At 33.2% G+C, this 20,065-nt stretch overlaps 2 protein-coding genes across 3 annotated transcripts in view; one reads left to right on the top strand and one right to left on the bottom strand.

Moving 5' to 3' along the window:
- Nucleotides 1-10,523, bottom strand: part of LOC132756980 (vacuolar protein sorting-associated protein 18 homolog) — a 32,816-nt gene extending 22,293 nt beyond the window's left edge. For both annotated transcript variants that reach the window (XM_060748125.1, XM_060748124.1), the window contains exons 1-7: nucleotides 10,437-10,523; nucleotides 5,476-5,610; nucleotides 3,429-3,505; nucleotides 2,661-2,770; nucleotides 1,782-1,930; nucleotides 1,293-1,377; nucleotides 590-669 (exon numbers count right to left, since the gene is read on the bottom strand). In XM_060748125.1, coding sequence (XP_060604108.1) covers nucleotides 590-669; nucleotides 1,293-1,377; nucleotides 1,782-1,930; nucleotides 2,661-2,770; nucleotides 3,429-3,505; nucleotides 5,476-5,553 — 579 coding nt within the window. In that variant the 5' untranslated portion in view covers nucleotides 5,554-5,610; nucleotides 10,437-10,523. The remainder of the gene's footprint in view (nucleotides 1-589; nucleotides 670-1,292; nucleotides 1,378-1,781; nucleotides 1,931-2,660; nucleotides 2,771-3,428; nucleotides 3,506-5,475; nucleotides 5,611-10,436) is intronic.
- LOC132756981 (uncharacterized) lies at nucleotides 10,513-18,559 on the top strand. The gene is made up of 6 exons (XM_060748126.1): nucleotides 10,513-10,672; nucleotides 13,197-13,321; nucleotides 14,754-14,868; nucleotides 15,483-15,616; nucleotides 16,912-16,988; nucleotides 17,435-18,559. Exons 1-6 carry the CDS (start codon nucleotides 10,607-10,609, stop codon nucleotides 17,536-17,538), a joined length of 621 nt encoding a protein of 206 aa, XP_060604109.1. The 5' UTR covers nucleotides 10,513-10,606; the 3' UTR covers nucleotides 17,539-18,559.
- The last annotated feature ends 1,506 nt before the right edge of the window (nucleotides 18,560-20,065 follow it).

Below are 20,065 nucleotides of genomic sequence, written 5' to 3' on the forward strand. Positions count from 1 at the left end.
CATGATACTAAAATGTTACCTCTACTGGTCGGTTTAAAAACTGAGAAAGCAAATGTTATATTTTAACATAATTCCAGTTAAATTTGATAAACATTAAAAAAAACATTGCTACTGACAATGAAATAGACTAAATTTATAACAAGAAACAATAGTAAAAGAAAAGTTCACTTCATTTTTATTCCGTAACTGCAAAGAGTTAGTAATTGGAAAAAAATCTGATACACAAAATTTTTACCAATTATACAAATTTGACCTCTTCAATCAATGTTAATTTCTATAAGATAAAACTCTATAGTTTGCTTGCTAAACTGTTCCATTTTAAGTCACACTCATATTGTGACTATCCAAATGGTGGAGGGAGACCTCAAATGCCCCTTCATGCATGATATAGGCACTAACAGGCACCTGAGTAGAACCTCCAACCTTCCATATGCTAGCTGGATAGTGTCGTCACATGAAAGTATCCAAATCCCTCGCGGGATACGAGCCCACAACAGTGAGGAGCAAGTGACTTAAAGTCAGTGACCTTTACCCCCAAAATATTATACATGCAGTTAACACAACAATTGAATACAAAATAAATATATACCTGTTTCAAGTACTGATCAAGATTTCCTTGCCAAAATCTACTATCATCATTGGCTGATAATTCTGTCTCAAATATATTTCCTAGAAAAATAAAGCACAAAAAACAACAAATTTAAGCAAATTTGCCATATTGGAATCAAAATTTATAAATTATGCCACCTGTATAGAACGGCCAGGCCAGCCTGCCTATCAGTCCAGTCTGATCACACTCTATCAATCTCAAATTTGATCCAGACATCCATAAAATTGAGAATAAAGGAAAATGGAAGGCGGATAAATTAACAATTACTTAAGAGTTAAAATATGCAGTTATGAAAGGAAACACAACTCATACAAGATATATTTCCAAATCGGATAGATTACTTCATTCTAATATACAATGAGATAACATGGCAGATCACAAAATAGAAACAAGAAAACTTTAGATCATATCAGGGATTATATAAAAAATGCAAAACAAACTCTTATTTTCATTGTGGTCCTAATGATAAAGTATTATGTGACATTTAGGAAGATATTGAATTTCACAAATTTAACAAAAGATCACTGAAAATGCAAATAATCGATGGAGTGCACATTCAATATTGGAACATTTGAATGTTAGTCACAAGTTTATCTAATGTCTTTGTATAATATTTTAAGGGACGGTTCAATAAAAAGGCACCTCAAAAGATGGATTCTCATTTTTCAAACCATCAACATACCTTTACTAGTTCCTAGAAGAATTGCCCCTGTTGTGTTTTCATTGGCATTTTGCCAATTCCATCCAACACTGTCTATATGATAACCCTAAAAGAATATGATAAATTATTTATTTTTGCAAACATCTTATCGACTTTATAGTGTTAAATAAAAATATCTCTGCAATCCTCTGTTTATCATTTCAGTTAATGCACAAGCAGACCGTCATCAACAATTATCACTAACCTATCTCAATAGCTTTCTGACACACACAAAATATATCACATAGACACATAGCAGGACACAAGAGTCAGAAGAACAATTCTGCAACTTAAGCCCCTCTTCAATTTTGAAAATAACTAGAATAAAATCACCATTTGATAACATGCTCAAATGTATATACATGTACTTAAAATTAACCAAAATTTCCAACCATATTTAAAATGTATTTCACCCAGACCATTTACCAGCAATTTATATATCTCTAATATTTTAGTAATCTATATCGCTACCTTTAATTTCACAATAGGTTTAGGCTTCTTGGAGTTTCTAGATATATATAAATTTTCCGTGGAATCAAGACTGATGATTAAATGTCTCCCAGTAGGATCCAAAAATATCTTGTGTACTTTCTCTTCACCTTTCTTAAATATCTCCACACCTGAAAAATAAAGTTGATTTATCACATGTATATTCTATAGGTAATGTGTCATAAAAAAGATGCCAGTTATTAGAATAATACTGCAGTGTACCTTTATTTTAAGTTAAATGTTTGAACTTTTTTTTGGGGGAGACAGGAATAAGCATTCTATTACTTCAAGTAATACACATGTACATGGGAAATTCCCAAAAGTATTAATAACAGTATTAATAGCCTTGCTTTTAAGACATTTTAAATGTTATATGAAGACACTAACCCTACTGTCATCTTTCCACTTTACAGATAAACAAATCATTTCAGACCTTATTACTTATTATAGTATTATCTGTATCCCTGCCCCCCTCTTGACATTTCTCTAAAAATTCACCATTTCACATTTCCTGGACTAGACAATTCAGAGTATCAAAATGGACAAAGAAAGTTGATTGTGCATGATGTCATTATAATAAATTACTGTCTTCATTCTAGTGACAGGTGTTACAGAAACACAGTACTAACACAGTTTAAAATTCCTAAATGATCTTCTGAGTAACTTGGATTTACTTGGTACTTGATTTGTATAATGTCTGAGTACTCAAGTACTGAATCTAGTAAACATTGCATTCACTATATAATACATGCATAATACAAATGTACGACACAAAATCGCCTCAAGTATTTGGTTATAAGCAATATGCTGATGTTATAAAGCACCTGATATTATATGTTAAAAATACAAGAAATACATTACGTTCTTGTTCATCAGCATGTTCTAGATCAAGTCTCATGATGACACCATGTGACATTGCCATCACCAGAAAGTTGTTACATACAGCAAGATGTGTGATAGGTTCTTCTGGTCTGTAATTTATACATATATATTGCTGTTGTTGTTGTTGAAGTTTTTTTTAATAATTACAGTATATAAAGGCCTTTTTTACAGTAAAAATATTCATTTAAATTATGCAGTTTTTCCAAATATATCTGAACTTACATTAGCTTTTGTACTTCTGAAATAAGCAATTCTAGTGATATTTTTTCCCAAGTCAACAGGCTATAGCCATTTCCCAATAAAATGAGAAAACCACTGTCTTTTGTCAGTCTAGTATTCATTCAGTTTTCCACCTATTGCCATTTTCTAACGGAGGGCTTTTTACTGTATTATTGACCAAATATTCCTTATCCTACCTTCTTGATTTTTTTAATACTGGAGCATTAGGTTACAATAATTCATACATTACTGAGCCATTTAAAAAGACTAACAGATTACAAGGTACATTATTTAGCATAGATTTTAAAATTTACAATTCATACATAACCCAAAGCAGTTACAATTGAAGATAACATTATGAATCCCCAGGTAGTTCTGATCATGTATTCTTAATCTATACTATACATCAACACAATTCTAACATGAGAAGTTACTGGTAAGTTGATTAATTTGCAACAGAGGCACCAGTAAAGTGGCAAATTTACTTATTCATGAATTAAAAAGAAAACAACAAACAAATGATTTTACTTGAAATTAATTTTCTTCTTTGTGAATATAGGTGTATCCTCCTCATTAAACCTTGCATCAATAATTCCCGGACCAAGCTAAAATACAAAAGAACATTTGAGCCACGTCACGACAAAACCAACATAATGGGTTTGCGACCAGCATGGATCCAGACCAGCCTGTGCATCCGCGCAGTCTGATCAGGATCCATGCTGTTCGCTATTGGTTTCTCTATTTGTAATAGAGTTGGTAAGCGAACAGCATGGATCCTGATCAGACTGCGCGGATGCGCAGGCTGGTCTGGATCCATGCTGGTCGGAAACACACTATGTTGGTTTTGTAGTGACGCAGCTCATTTATAATACTTGTACATGCATGAATTAGAAAAGTATAATAATTTTCAAGAAAGATTTCAGTAAAGTTATCAAATTGAAAGTAACCTGCACTATACAATAATCAACCTCTTGTTGACTGATTCACAGTCTAATGCTAAACCAATGGAGCTAACTGGTTCTAAATGACACATTTAAGACACACAAACTATTAGAATGGTGCCATGCGCAGGTGGTTTATACCTTGGACTAGTAATCTAAAGCTAGCTGCTTGGTTCAAACCCAGTCAGGGAAAAGCTTTGGTTTCCTTGAGCAAATAATGTTACACATATTGATCTGACAGTATAGGTTGGTTCCAAGAACATTCGAGGGTGTGTCTAGCTTCCTACACAATATTATTAAAGTGACATTATGCCTATCTGAGGGTATATAGTGAGTGAACATGTGAATATCAAAATAAGACTTCATTCTGCAGTAATTCCTTTTAATTTAATAATTTACTTCCCATAAACAATCCAAATAAAATTTCTGTAAATATCTATTAGAATTTACCTATAACGCTAAATTTATAAAAAGTGTGGGGCAGTCTTTTTATATATTAGACAGATTTATAATTATATCCTGAACATTTTCCAATATCAACTGTTGGTCAAACACCATTTTACCAGTCAATCTTTTGGAATATGGAGTCAATTCAGCTCAACTCGACTATGAAAATATGAGCATAAAGTCACTTTAAAATGAAATCAGTATAAACTAATCAAACTATTCTGTCACTTACATTCTTCTTAATGTGTAACTATATACAACAATCTAATTCATTGATGGTGTTTAGATAATCATCTAAACATATCCTGTAACAACTTAAGTATAAATCATATCCTGCAAAGACTGACTCTACAATCATTGCAATATATCAAATTAAACATACATTTTGTATACTGTATACTTTAGTTAAAAATTCATAATAATTTGCCAATATTTTGTAAAATCATGCATATTTGTTAGACTCAACCTACACTAAATAGGTCAAATAGTCGGTCTCAAGCTAAGTTACCTCATTATCATAAAGTTCTGGACTCACAATCATAATCAGTACTGTTGTGAATGAGCTTCATGTCACCTTAGTGCAGTAAAGGGTTAACCCCTTATATAAATTAATAGGAGTTAACCTGTTACTGCACTAAGGTGACATTCAGCTCTCTTGGCTATTATTCATTACACAGCCAAATTACAATACAGCTGCTTGGTTCTTATATTTATTAACATATAACTACTGCACAGCTTTGAAAGCATGTTATTTCAATGTCAATACGGAATACTGTAAAATCATTATTATTCGTGGGGCACGAATTTTCGTGGTTTTCGTGGGTAGGTCAATCCATGAATTTAAGATCCGACGAAATTTTATCCCAACAAATACTTCTTGCCATGTCTCTATTCTATATATTACAAACATGCATCAGCGCTTTTTGGCCGATTTTTGTGTAATGCATGTCCAGAGGCAGGGATTAAATTTATTGACAAGCGCTCTGAGATACGTAAAGATATGTTCATGGGGTAAGTAAAATGCGCGACGATTAAGTGTAAGATTACTTTGCATTAGGTTATTTATTTTATTTTTTTTTAAAAAAAAATTGAAGATCTACAAATTTAAGAACCCATGAAAATGCCCGTTTTGATAAAACCACGAAATTTCATGCCCACGAATATAAGTGAATTAACAGTAAACTTACAGGTTCTGGTATACTGCGTGAGGTTGGCATGGTATAAGATGCCTGAGCATTCTCATACTGGTCTAAGATGGATGCCATCTCTTGACGTCTATTAAACTGCTGTCATAGAACACCAGACACTAGTCTTGTATAAATCTGTAAATAAAAAAATACTGAATGGTAATTATCAAAGTCATAGTATTGATGGTCTATAAAGGGGTTTGGATTTTTCATCAACCTATGAGTTTGTCAAACTGTCGTACTTAAGTCATATGAGAAATGCAAAGAGAAATTGTCAATTGACAAGTTTATTAAAAATAATGTATCATTCAAAAGAAACTCAGCCCACCTACTGTAGGAACACTTTTAAAATGCTTAACTCCTGGTAAAGTCACCAAACTGCTAGGAGGGTCAAATGTCAAAATGTCCACTAATACATTATAACCAAACTTATGCTTAGAATGAATCTCTGACGAGTCATCAAATATTTGAAATAACAGAAAATAGGTGACAAGTAATGGAAACAAGTTAATAAGTGAACAGTTTATATGCATGAACATATTTATTACTAAAACCCATTTTTCCTGTGCCCTCTTCACCCACACTTATTAAGATGAAATCAATAAGTGTGTGATTACTATGGATATGTTACTTGTGTACAGACAAGCAATATTTTTAAAACTGCTTGTAAGGTGTGGTAAATCTCAAACTCAAATAAATCCCAAACTCAGACAACAAACATACAACTTGGGCAACATATTACAGGACTCCTGATATAAGTCTGTACTTTTAAGAAGTTTACATTTATGCATCATATTATAGGGGACTTGTATAGCACCAAAGATTCAGACAGAAGTTTTGCACTGAAGTAGGCAATTTTATCAGCTGTAATAATACTTTATTGCTTTAATAGTATAGAATTTTGTTTAAATAATTGCCCTTTCAAATAATACTCAAGATATAATTTTGAAATAAGTATTTGTCAAGTTAAACAAGGCGAAAACGAATTTGTGTTACTCTCATTCAGTTTCATATTCATATGAGCCGCGTTACTACAAAACCAACATAATGGGTTTGCGACCAGCATGGATCCAGACCAGCCTGCGCATTCATGCAGTCTGATCAGGATCCATGCTGTTCGCTATCAGTTTCTCATCTTGTAAAAGGGTTGGTAAGCGACCAGCATGGATCCTGATCAGACTGCGCGGATGCGCAGGCTGGTCTGGATCCATGCTGGTCGCAAACGCACTATGTTGGTTTTGTCGTGACGCGGCTTATATATAAGGTAAATTCAACTAAACAGACTTGTCAAAGACACATAAGAAGAGGAATCCCTATTAACCCAAACTGGCTACACAATACTAAATTGTCATCAGCTACAGAGTCAAAATTCTAAAGTGTCAAAATTCTCATATCTAATTTGTTCCAAACACATCAACAATATATCCTAAATTTAAAAAAGCAACATCCTCTTCATTTCATTCTAAGAAATGTCAAATCTAACAACAAACAGGTCAAAACTGAAGCCTACAACACCTATGTCCATCCCCAACTGGAATATAATAATGTTCTAGTGTTTGGCATCCCTGGCAAAAAATAAATTCCAGAAAAAAATTGAAAAGAGTGAAGAGGTCAGCAGATGTTCCATCATGTCAACAATTACACAGTGTCACTAAAATGCTCAACATTCTGGAATGGAAATACACATGTACTTTCACCAACATTGGCTACAAAATTCACATATCCTATTTTACAAGATCAAAGCTCAATCTATTGCAGTGAGCATTTATATGCACCTTATATACTCATAAATTCAAACCAGACTGTTCTACAACTATTAGGGTCATACAGTCAAAAACTGTTGGATTGTACAATGTAATTTTGGAGGGCTCCAGTTTAATGATTCTGTCGCCTTTAATTTTTATCAGTGCTGCACTAATCAAAGAAAATCAAAGGCAGTCCTGATTTCATTCTGCTCAGGCCAAATTAAAATATATGTCCGGTTCAGGGAACCCGACCTACCCTATTTTTTTAATGCTGACCCTAAACCTTTTTTTGGATTTTCGATACGAAATTTTTTGACATTGATCATTTTAATATAATTCTTTACCAATACCATTCATATTGAGACTGCAGTGAAACACACTATGCTGGAAGTTACAAAATGGTGTTTGCATTGATTGATTACAATCTCTGTGTAAGTATGTTATGCAAGCAACACATCTGAAAATATGAAAAAAACAAAAAAAACAATGAAAATCCCTACCCTCCTAATTTTGGGGCCAATGCTTCCTGAACCAGATATATTTGGCCTCATGTAAAATTACAAGGTCATTTTGATGAAGTTGCGTGTAATACCCACTGCCAAATTATAAAGGATGTAAATTGTTGAGCACACAACACGTGTTAAGTGAAGCATGTGAGAATTACTTTTGGTGATGGAACTGTTTATTATGTCTCTTTACTGTCAATTGGCAACTCAACATTTAATCCGCATGCACAGATAAAAATCAATGCCCGGAGGCACGGTTAACATTTTAGATACAGGTGCCATGTTTGATTTTTTATGTTAATTTTTATATCGGGAATTCAAGCTGTAATATAGAAAATCAGGATCAGTGTTGAAATATCAGATTTTTTTAAATCCCGCCGGGATATCACATGTATGTTTCTGGAGGGTGTGACCCTACGAAGCGCAGCTGAAATTATTTTGCCTTGGATTGTTCACAGATACTTGGAGTATAGACACCCTCCTTCTCCGCCCCTGAATATAAAAAACTAAATTTAGTATTATTTATTACAAGAATTGGTTTCATTTTTGTTTACATAAGAGTATAAGACGGTGAAGTGTCTAACACATGAACAAGTTTGAACAGAATTTCATAATGTTTTAAAAAGTCAATTTTTTTACCAACGCTTCAATTTCCTAGATACCAAGCTTCGAAATGAAAACACAACTGACCTACATGAATTTCAAGCATTTATGTTATCGCATGCTATTTCTTTCTTGTGTAAATCAGTCGAGGTATTTATTCTTCTAAATAAATAAATATATGTTACTATGAGATAATACCTTTCTTCCAAGCTTTGCATATTTACTTTTTATTAAAATTACTCAAATGTTTCCCCCACCTAATAGGGAAACAGAAAATTTCGTAAAAAAAGTTTAATGAATGAAAATGTACGTTGTTATTGTCTCATACACGTGCGCATGGCCTATATTTTCGGAAACGAAAATACAAGGTAAACAATAAAAAATATAGAACAATTTTATATCTTTTTTCGTTAAGACTTATACATTCATTATTCAAATTTCATTTTACTTGAATTATGTTTCTTTATAATTTCACGTGGTTATAAAACTGGCTGGATGAAATTCCTCAGGATGTGATGATTCCGTGTAAAGAAATGCACGTGTTTTATTTATTAGAGAATTATGTCCGGTTCTCGGCAGGAAAACGAAAACGCAAAACAGTGCTGAAACTCATTCCAGTCCTCTCACATCAAAGGAAATTGTACGTTGGTATCTTAATGAAATTATGATATATTTAAGGGGCTTTTTAAAATGATGTCAAAATAGAGGAAAACAAGTTTTATGTTCAAGACTAGTTCTGGCTTCCAAAACTTTATAAGCCGCTTTTTAACATTTTTGTTTTTCATCAGATGCGGCATTAAAGTTTTGGATTAGACCCGTTACGAAACCTAACCAGAATAACCTAAGTTGATTTATTCTTGTTTTTCACTTGCAAATACACTTGACCCGATCAATTCTTGTGCATTTTACGGTAAAACAATTATTTAAATATCGTTCTATACCAATTCAAGTAATAAAATATTAATACCGTCATTAAAATTGCCTATTTAACTGTAAAACATCAATTTTCGCCGACTACAGTCGGCCATGACATTCAAGTGTCACGCGAGACCTCGTGTGACGTCATTCGCGGGAACAGATTTGAATAGAGTTGTGTACTATATTTAGAACATTTTGTTGACATGATTTCGATATTTTTATTCAAGATAATGTTTTTATTTATTTTCATAAATTTTTTAGTATTTAAATATGATTTTATTGAATATAACAGTAAGTAAATAACCTTTTTCAACATCTTAAAAAAAAGTTATCTATAAAAATATTGGAGGCACATGGGTTCATAAAGGTCAATCTCGTAATCACGTGGTCAAACATTTTGGCAATATGGCGGCCAAGTGCCGAATTTTTTACCTGTCGGAAACTATTAGGTAGTTTATGTTCCTAATAAGATTTTTATGTGTCCATCCTTGGCTTATCAACAGATTATATATCGTTTTATCAAGGTATGCTTCACTTTACTTCGTGGCATGTTCGATAAATAAATATGAGCGTGTCAGATTCCTGGCACGATTATTGGTGGACTTTCCCTACGGGGTTATCTTCAGCGTTCACGTCATGTCATATATATAAACGGGTACGCTGAAGACCTTAAGCTAGTTCAAGACATGTGACCAGGTCGTAATAATATGCAAAAGTATTTTGACGTACGGTTTGCAAGATAAAAATAGACATGGTGTATACAAGTGCGGATCAAGAAGGGGAGCCTTGCGCATAACCCTGAGTGTCTGTGGGATTGTTGACAACTCTCCAGATTGGTCTTTGAGACATAGGAACTACCATCTTACATCAAGTGAGTGACTGTATGACAAGACGCTTCCGATTGTATACAGCAAGGTACAGATGCTCTCTCGTGGTATAAATAAACTTAAACAACAACATATAAGTACTATGAGCCAAAACTGCATGAACACTGATGAACATCTCCTCCCACTTTCTTGACTGAACTGCTGAAGCCAAGTTCAGCAACAAAATCTTGATGATACAGGATGCTTAAGTTTTAGAACCATTTGGAATAAGTAACTAATATAACAAAATTAAATTTCTTAATAAAAAATACCGAAGAATTTAAAAAGAAAGGGCACTATTTTTATAAAAATGACAAGTTTACATTTATTTTCTATTTCCTGACTCCTACGATAAAGACCAAGGTGTTCTGAAACAGATTGCTAAAATCCGTTCTAGATCCGGTTTCTTTGGAAGAACGGAAGGAAAACATTTGGTAGTCTTCAACCATAAAGTGAACAAGCCCTTGCGTGACTTGGAATATTTTGTTTTGACATGGCTGCCCACACAACAACAGGACGTGCTCGTGAGATACTTGACGATGAATCACTGGCTGAGGAGGTAATATTTTCTTTCCTGATCAATTCTATGATACTTTTTAAAGATGTGTTTCCAACGAATTTATTTTTCTTGCTTACAAGAAATTTTAAATGGTTAAATTTTCTGGTTTAGCTTTACCTGAATAGACTAAAATAGTTGATATATTATTGGGTCCTGAATCAAATCGGACCAAGGCAAAAAAATGCAAAACAAAAACTTCATCAAAACAGATCAGTCCTGATTCCTGTCATTTTAATTGATATAGAGTCACAGTACCTGTGCTCGACCAGCCCAGTGCTCGACCAATACTTCTATTTGTGTATGATTTATGCATTAAAGTGGAAAAAACCCTGGGAGTTTGTGTGTGCTATTTTTACCTGACCTGTAACCTCTACACCATGTACAAGTACTCCAAGTTTGGTAGAAGATTGACCATTTTTCAGACAATATTAAACAGTACAAAAATACAATTCTATAATACAAGTAGTAGTAAAAACTATTTAAAACACTGAAATAATGATAATTTAGGGCAAATGTGGACAATACTTTGTTAAATTGCCTTTACTTTTATGACTCCAATTGATTTCCATAGGAAAGGTGTTCAAAAATTATCAAAACCCTGCTTTCCATAAAAGGCAGGGGCTATGAACATGTAAACAAATATGGCAGCTGTACGGAAAAAAATCGGGAACACACCACTTAAAGCGTAGACAATTTGTATATTACACCAATTATCACACTTAACTATGTTTGCAGAATGATTTAGTAAAAAAAAATATGAGAATAAGTAATCTCAAACACCCCAGTATATGCAAATTCCAAAACTCTTATAAACACTTTATTTGTCAATGTATAGCATTTCCTTTGTATCATATTTGCTCTCATATTTTCATCTATAGACACTAAAACATAAATGTTTCAAACTATTTTTGAAATAGAATTGTTGAACTTAAAAAGTCATATCTGTTTTTAAGAAATAAAAGTTCTGATAAAGATAAAACCACCTGGTCGAGCACTGGTTTGGTTGTCTGAAAAATATAGTGGTTTTATACCCTATATACAACTCCGTGGTAAATTGTATCCTAATCTCTTTTATTAAAACGCTTTAGCTTATTGTGAGTTTGAAAGGTCCAGCTTTGTAACAAAAATAAGTTTCCCAGCAAACCTTTTGTTCTGAAAGAGTTTTTATGTGATTTTGTGAAAAACTGGTTGAGCACTGGTACGGTGACTCTACAATAAATGGGATATGTACAATACTGAAATGAGATTAATGAAAAATCACCTGCTAAATTTGATCACCATGGATGTATCTGACAGCCCTAGCCTAGGGTCTAGACGATTACTGGAGGTTACGTACCATTTTTGGAGGTTACGTACCACTTATATATTTTGGAGGATACCATATATATAATTTATATAAAATACAAATACAAATAATATAGAGCATAACAATTATAAAAAATAGCCCGAATTATAACTTTAATATTACTTTTTAAAAATCACATAAGAGCAATTAATATAAATGCAAACGTTTTACCTATATCTATGTATGATTATCACACATTCAGAAATGAGTAATTTAACAAATCACAAACAATTTGAACAATAAACCTGATAGTTTCACACCTTATCCCTTATTATCACTTTATTATATATTTCTATAGTGGTACGTATTAAACCTCCAAAAATGGTACATTTATGCAGTGGTACGTAACCTCCATGGTACGTAACCTCCAAATTCCGTCTAGACCATCTACTAGTACATCAGAAAGTAACCTTGATACTGTACATAAAACACACAAACATTTAACTGAAGGTCCTTTTGAAAATATAATTAATGATGATGAATTGTACTGTGTGTGCACCATATTAGAGCCATAGTCAAAATAGACTAATTAGAGCCAGAGCAACTAAAAGATCGTACGTATGTTGTCTTTGTGAAGTGGGCGAGGTGTGGCTTTTGTGAGCACTGGACTCTTTTGGCTTTTTATAGTAAAAGTAAAGTCATGATCATAAGTCGGAGAGCAATTATTTTTCAATGCAGTCCTTTCACTAAGGAGAAATAACTCACTGTATTATAATGTAATATTAAATGTAGCAAAACTGTTGTTTAAAAGTTGTTTTATTCATATTCTTTATCATTTTTGTGAGTTTAAACCCACTGCTGTAAGTTTAAATGAAATAGTCTAACATAATTAAAATGTCTCTCCTACAATATTTTATATTTTTAGAAATTAATTATTCTTACATTTGTTGTGTGTTTTTAATAAAGTAATTCTGATATATGAGGCACCTGTATACAGTAAAGGAAATGGTATGGGCATTCCTTTAACCATTCTGTTAGAATTAAAACCACATACAGCAAGCAATGTTACGAAAATATCTTTCACTGAACCCTTTAACCACAGAAACAATAAATCTCTTTTTTTCTGCCAGTGTTTTTCCCTACCATCAGTTGAAGGAGAAATTTTAATCCTCAACCTAGTGGGGTAATGTAATCAAAGTGTGATGTAACTGATAGACATGTTTATTTATTTTACTTCAGAAACTACTAGAAGAACTTGAAAATGAGGAGATCCCAGCACACATCCGAGAAGCAAGGCTTCAAACCCTCAAGCAACAGGCTAGTCAGTTCCGAAATATGCACGAGAAAGGATATGGTAGATACAGGTATAAATAGAGTTAAATATTAACCAGCTTATGATCCAATTCTAAGTCAATCAAAATCTTAAGCAATAGATATTATCCGGAACTCGGCAAATGTGGGTTTTTCCTAGCTGATCCCCTAGTACAAACAAACTTTTACTGTTTTAGCTGCACAAAGCACTACCATTCACAATAGATAAGTCCATCTGTTGCGCTAATTTTTATGCCCCCACAATGTGGGAGCATATAGCGTTGCACTTGTCCGTCCGTCAGTCCGTCCCGAAATCTTGTGAACGCAACTCCTCTTAAACCGGATGGCAGATTTTGCTTAAACTTACAGGGATGAACAACCTTAATGTGTTGATGGTAGTAAAGGAAAGAATTTTCGCTGCGACCAAATTTAACAGAATTATGGCCCTTTGTTGATTTTTTCACTAGATACTATGTAGAAATTTTGTGAACGCAACTCCTCTTTAACCGGATGGCAGATTTTGCTTAAACTTACAGGGGTGAACAACCTTTATGTGTAGATGGTAGTAAAGGAAGGAATTTTTGCTGCAACCAAATTTAACAGAATTATGGCCCTTTGTTGATTTTTTCACTAGATACTATGTAGAAATTTTGTGAACGCAACTCCTCTTAAACCGGATGGCAGATTTTGCTTAAACTTACAGGGATGAACAACCTTAATGTGTAGATGGCAGTAAAGGAAGGAATTTTTGCTGCAACCAAATTTAACAGAATTATGGCCCTTTGTTGATTTTTTCATTATATACTATGTAGAAATTTTGTGAACGCAACTCCTCTTAAACCGGATGGCAGATTTTGCTTAAACTTCCAGGGATTAACAACCTTAATGTGTAGATGGCAGTAAAGGAAGGAATTTTTGCTGCAACCAAATTTAACAGAATTATGGCCCTTTGTTGATTTTTTCATTATATACTATGTAGAAATTTTGTGAACGCAACTCCTCTTAAACCGGATGGCAGATTTTGCTTAAACTTCCAGGGATTAACAACCTTAATGTGTAGATGGTAGTAAAGGAAGGAATTTTTGCTGCGACCAAATTTAACAGAATTATGGCCCTTTGTTGATTTTTAGTTTTCAACTTGTGGCACATGTAGTCCAAAAAATATTTGACCTAGAGTCATAAGATTGACAGAACAGTGGCGTGTGGGGGCATCCGTGTCCTTTGGACACATTTCTAGTTGAATCTGAAACTGTTATTTAGTTTGTTTGTACCTCCAGATTAGCTGGGGAAGCCCCAAAATATTTCTAATTCCAAAGTAAATCCATTTGGCAAGGACTTATTTTTAGCAGTGATTGATATAGACATTGGTAATTCTTCAGTATTAATGTTTCCATTGTAACCTTACACAGTGAGTAGCAATACACCTAGATAATGCAATATTGCACTGATTTGCATAAATTTTTATCGCTGATTTGAAATTTGCAGTGAACTAGAAGATGCAAAAGCAGTTCTGGATTTAACAACTGGTGAAGAAAAATGTGTGGTTCATTTCTTCCATGAAGATTTCAGAAGATGTGCAATAATTGATTCTCATTTAAAGGTATTTTTATATGGTGTGATTGTTAAAAAATGATGTTTCTAAATCATTTCGTGTACAGATTTACAGTTTAGTTTATATAATAGTGTCATATTAGCTTGACTTTTCTTAGTACGATGATCTGGCATCAGCAAAAATGTCATTACAATTGGGATAAGGTTTAGCATGCAACTTAAATACTGATTATATTCACTAAAAAAACAAACAAACAAAAATAAACAAAAAAAACTTACTCACATGTTGCTAGGGTTATAATTTATAGTTATTATGGTTTTTGACAGAATTTTGACCTTTGAGAACCTAAAAAATATCCTGTGAATTATTTACTTTCAACTTTGAGTCCGACATATTTAGTCTCTGATAAAAATCAGATGATTGAGTTTTAGAAGCAGGTTTTCTCGGGGAAAACTGGTTAATATTTCTTCCCTTGTGCTTATTGCTGGGATTTCGGATTTGTTATTATTGGCAGAATTATGGCCTTTTTGTGTTGTTTTATGTATTACATATACATGTTTAAGAATTATTAGCAGAAATCATAGCATAATGACAACTTCCTGTTGCTTGTAAAATAGAGGAAGTTTTGTAATTTCTGAAGTGTTTTATCTTTGTTCTTTCAGAAATTAACAGAACAGTATTTTGAAACAAAATTTGCAAAAATAAATGTTGACAAGGCAAAATTTCTAGTGGAGAAATTAAAAATCCGGGTTCTCCCAGCAGTGTTATGTTTCAAGAAAGGGATTGTTGTTGACAGGTACTATTTTAATTTAACTAAATACAATTCAGTACAATTCAAGCCTGCATTTTCATGCCTACTGATAAGTAGGGTGCTGTTATTTTTCTTTGTTGTTGCCTGTCTGTTCCATGAAGTAAAGAGAAAGAAAGAATCCTTAAAGAATGTCAAAAACGTTGAGATTGAAAATTATTCCCGCTCAGTTTGATTGAGTCTGTTCATGGACAGTACTGGAAGGTGCAAGTAAGCGTTCACACTCCATAGCACTGACTTAAGCAGAATTTATCATTTAAACATGAAAATGATGAAAGTTTGAATTTAGAAACATCAGCAGATGTGTTCATCATGCGGTTATCCTGGAACCTTCAATGTGCTATTCCATGAAATGCAGTGTATGGTCTCCAAGTAAAAGAACATGTGTGCACTTATCCTGAAAACAATGGGCAGAAATAAATAAAATAGAACTTTGAAAAGGGATCAGAGGTTATGAAGCCTGCATAGCCAAGACAGGCTGTCAAAAGATCCAGGCTCTTGTTTTACTGTCCAGCAATGAGAATTCTCAAGCACACTGTCCTACTGTCCTATTTTTCACTTTGCTGCCTTTCTTTTCCATCAAGTCTATTTGACTTGTTTACCTGTATGTGCAGACATTCAAATACTAAACTATTGAAGAGTTATGGGGGATTAAAGATATGAAAATTACTTAAAATAACACTGAAATTCTATATATTAACTAGACACTGTTGTTTGTAATGAAAGACTATTTAACTATTTATTAAGATAGGAAAAAATAGATTGATATTCTGAACAATTTGAAATTGTGTATATCAGAAAGATATTTTTTTACCCTTTGCATGCTAGTGTTGACTGTTACTCTATACTGTTGGCTTCTTTACTTTATCATTTTGATACAAAAATCCCTGAAATTTGTACTGAACAGTTTTAATGTCAAAGCAGGACAGGTATTTCAAATACATTTAGCAATGTAAGGTTAACTGAAAGTTAGATAATTAAGTTCTAATCACATGTTATTAACAAGATCTAATATATAAGCTTATAACACAGGTAAAATTGACATAAAATGCTTAAATCAAACATTTGTAGCCTTTGCCACATGGATAGATCCAGACCTGTGCAGTCTAAGCTGGTAGCTCAGTTTTTATATAGCAATCACTTTACATTCAAATGCACTGCTTGCCATTCAAAGGCAGTTTTTTATGTCAGGCTTTAGACTTATCAATATGTTGGTTTAATTTGAAATTATACCTCTAATCAGGCAAGTTTTATTTTGTTAACCTTTAATTATTTCATTACAGAGTTGTTGGTTTTGATGAACTTGGTGGATCTGACAACTTCCCTACCTCTGTTTTAGAGAAACGTCTCGGTTCTTCAGGTAATTTAGTTTGCAACTCTGAAAAAATGGTATTGCACACCCGTACATGTATTTTGATATGACATAATTTGAGTAATAGAAACATTGTGTATGCCACTAGCAATTTTTCAGTCAACATAGCTTGGAACATGTATAAAAGGGAAATGAAACCCTAGTGGCAAGGGTGTCTGTTTCTCAACTCTAGGATATGAATCAAGTTTTTATTGTAAAATATTGAACAGTTTGAGCACCAACAGAGATAATTCATAAATGACCTATTCATGCAGTAAAAGAGTAGTGCCAGTCTAAACATCTTGGCAATATACGTAATCTGCATATTTTCACTTGTTTAAAATCTCTTAAATTTCTAATAATTTCTAGAGCAAGTACATTATACAAATTTAGCAATATATAGGTAAACTGTGAACAAAATGTATCATAAACTGATTGGTTTGTATATTTTCTAGGTGTCATAGAGTACACGGCAGAGGAACCGGAGAAAAAGACGATATTTGGATACAGTGACACTCGTAAAAACAATGACGATGACAGTAGTGATGATGATTATTGAGCAATGTACATGTATATGTTATAAAGTCTGTCACATGATGCAGGGATCAAAGGACGGTCTTAAATTTTTATGGTGATGAAATGATAATGATTGGACAAGTCTATGTATTCCAGCAAAAAAAATTATTTTCCCTTATTTGTGCAATGAGCTTGCCGTGCTCTGAATTTATAACTGACAATTTTTTAAAGGATTTTAATATTAAAAATACTCAAAGTTTAAGCATTAAGCAGTAATGAGTTTGGTTTTGCTGCAGATTTTTCAAGCTTGTGTTGTCAGGGTCTGTAAAAGTGACATAGGCCTGTTGTTTTTTGGTGAGAGTTAATATCTTTGAGTTAAGTAAAAACTGTGTATGATTTTTATTAAGAACAATACATTTCTTAAGAATTCAATTAATGTTGATTTTGTTTAAAGTTGTTTGACCAATGAAAAAGTACAGAAATCTGAATATGCAGGGCACAATATTGACTAGATACTCGAGATGTTGTGGTCTGAAAGATCATTTACACAAGATGTTCATTGAAAATCATTTTCTTTAATATTGTGAGGTGTGCCTAAATTTTGTTACCTCATAAAGAAGACTCAGCAGATTGATATTGAAACCATTTAGTGATTGATGTATCGAAAACACATTTTGATGTAAATTTAGAACAATATTAAAGGACAGTATAAAATCTCGCTTTTTCTCTCAACATCAATGAATATGACTTGTGATGATTTGCCTTTCTTAAAAAGAGATTTTAATATGAAAATACTGACCAGTCTATAGTATAAAACCTGGTCAAACTGCATGCATTTGCAGGCTGCCCTGGCTCAATACTGATTATATAGATAATTTATTGTAATCACTGCCTGCTTTTAAAGGGGCTAGTTAAGAATACATCATCTATATTGACAGTGTTTATGTATTATATTATTGAAAATTAAGGACTTGATCATTGTGATAATTATCTGTAATTTGCCATTTATTTATTTTACATTTTGGTACACTTTTTTTAAAATGAAAATAAAAATGATGAATAACCATGTGAGTTTTTTGTCTACTTTTTCCAACAGAAAATCCCAAAATTTTACCCTTCCTTTTTGTGTTGCCTCTACGGAGTAGTGGCGACATATAGGGATCACTTCTCCGTCGTCCGTCTGTCTGTCTGTCTGTCCGTCCGTCCGTCACAAAACTTGTCCGGACTACTCCTCATAAACTACTGGTGCAATTTCATCCAAACTTTACAGGAATGATCAGTACCAAGTCTAGTTGTGCATATTGTCAGCATTTTCCGGTTCAATGATTTTTGTCAGAGTTATGGCCCTTTAATAATTTTTATTTTTAAAGTTTGTCCGGACTACTTCTCTTATACCACTAATGCAATTTCAATGAAACTTTACAGGATTGATCTGTAGCTCAAGTCCTTGTGCATATTGCACGGGTTTTTCGGTTGAATGATTTTTGGCCGAGTTATGGCCCTTTGATAAAAAGGTGTTTTTTTCTGTGTGTTGCCAGATACACAAAAGCTTGTCCGGACTACTCCTCATAAACTACTGGTGCAATTTTATCCAAACTTTCCTGGAATGATCAGTACTGTCTGTCCGTCTGTCACAAAACTTGTCCCAACATGAAATTGGCCACCATGAGGCGACACGTGATTACTGATCGCTCTTGTCTAAATAGTGGAATGGTATGTTTGTTCTTTTAACATTATTTCAGGAGATCTCAAAATAGTTCAGATAAGGCATATACAACCAAAAATATATTTAGTTACTTTAAAGGGTCACAAATTTTAACCTTAGATAGCTTCTATTGAAACAAGTACTAATCATATAATTGAATATTTGTTCTCTTGGTTGAAACAGTTTGTTCCCTTGGTTTGAAAACAGTCTGTTTGTTCCCTTGGTTGAAAACAGTCTGTTTGTTCCCTTGGTTGAAAATAGTCTGTTTGTTCTCTTGGTTGAAAACAGTCTGTTTGTTCCCTTGCTTGAAAACAGTCTGTTTGTTCCCTTGCTTGAAAACAGTCTGTTTGTTCCCTTGCTTGAAAACAGTCTGCTTCCAGGACTAACAAGGAATGTTTTCATTTGAATTAAACTAATTAAAAATCTAACTGATCTCATTATAGTTTTAACCAAATGATTCATACACATTGATAGTACCACCTATCTGCCATTGTTTCTCTGTATAACAAAAAGTGGTTGATGTAAGTTGTGCATATTTCATAAAGAAGAATTTCAAGTTTATTATGGCATGTTATGTTTTGCACTCGCCATCAAATTTGTCTTGATTTGTTGGTGTGACCTATTGCTATACTTGGCAATAATAGACTCATCCTTAAAGTTTGATTTGTTGGTGTGACCTATTGCTAAACTTTGCAATAATAGACCATCCTTAAAGTTTGATTTGTTGGTGTGACCTATTGCTAAACTTGGCAATAATAGACTCATTCTTAAAGTTTGATTTGTTTGTGTGACCTATTGCTTAACTTGGCAATAATAGACCATCCTTAAAGTTTGATTTGTTGGTGTGACCTATTGTTAAACTTGA

This window comes from Ruditapes philippinarum, unplaced genomic scaffold (genome assembly GCF_026571515.1).
Source record: "Ruditapes philippinarum isolate M1 unplaced genomic scaffold, ASM2657151v2 ctg67_1_1_1_1, whole genome shotgun sequence".
NCBI lineage: Eukaryota > Metazoa > Mollusca > Bivalvia > Venerida > Veneridae > Ruditapes > Ruditapes philippinarum.

Bases quoted from the DNA above. Each gene is read 5' to 3' on its own strand.
- LOC132756981 (XM_060748126.1), top strand. From the start codon at position 10,607: ATGGCTGCCCACACAACAACAGGACGTGCTCGTGAGATACTTGACGAT. The intron at 10,673-13,196 runs GTAATATTTTCT...ATTTTACTTCAG, and splicing joins ATGAATCACTGGCTGAGGAG to AAACTACTAGAAGAACTTGA. The intron at 13,322-14,753 runs GTATAAATAGAG...TGAAATTTGCAG, and splicing joins AAAGGATATGGTAGATACAG to TGAACTAGAAGATGCAAAAG.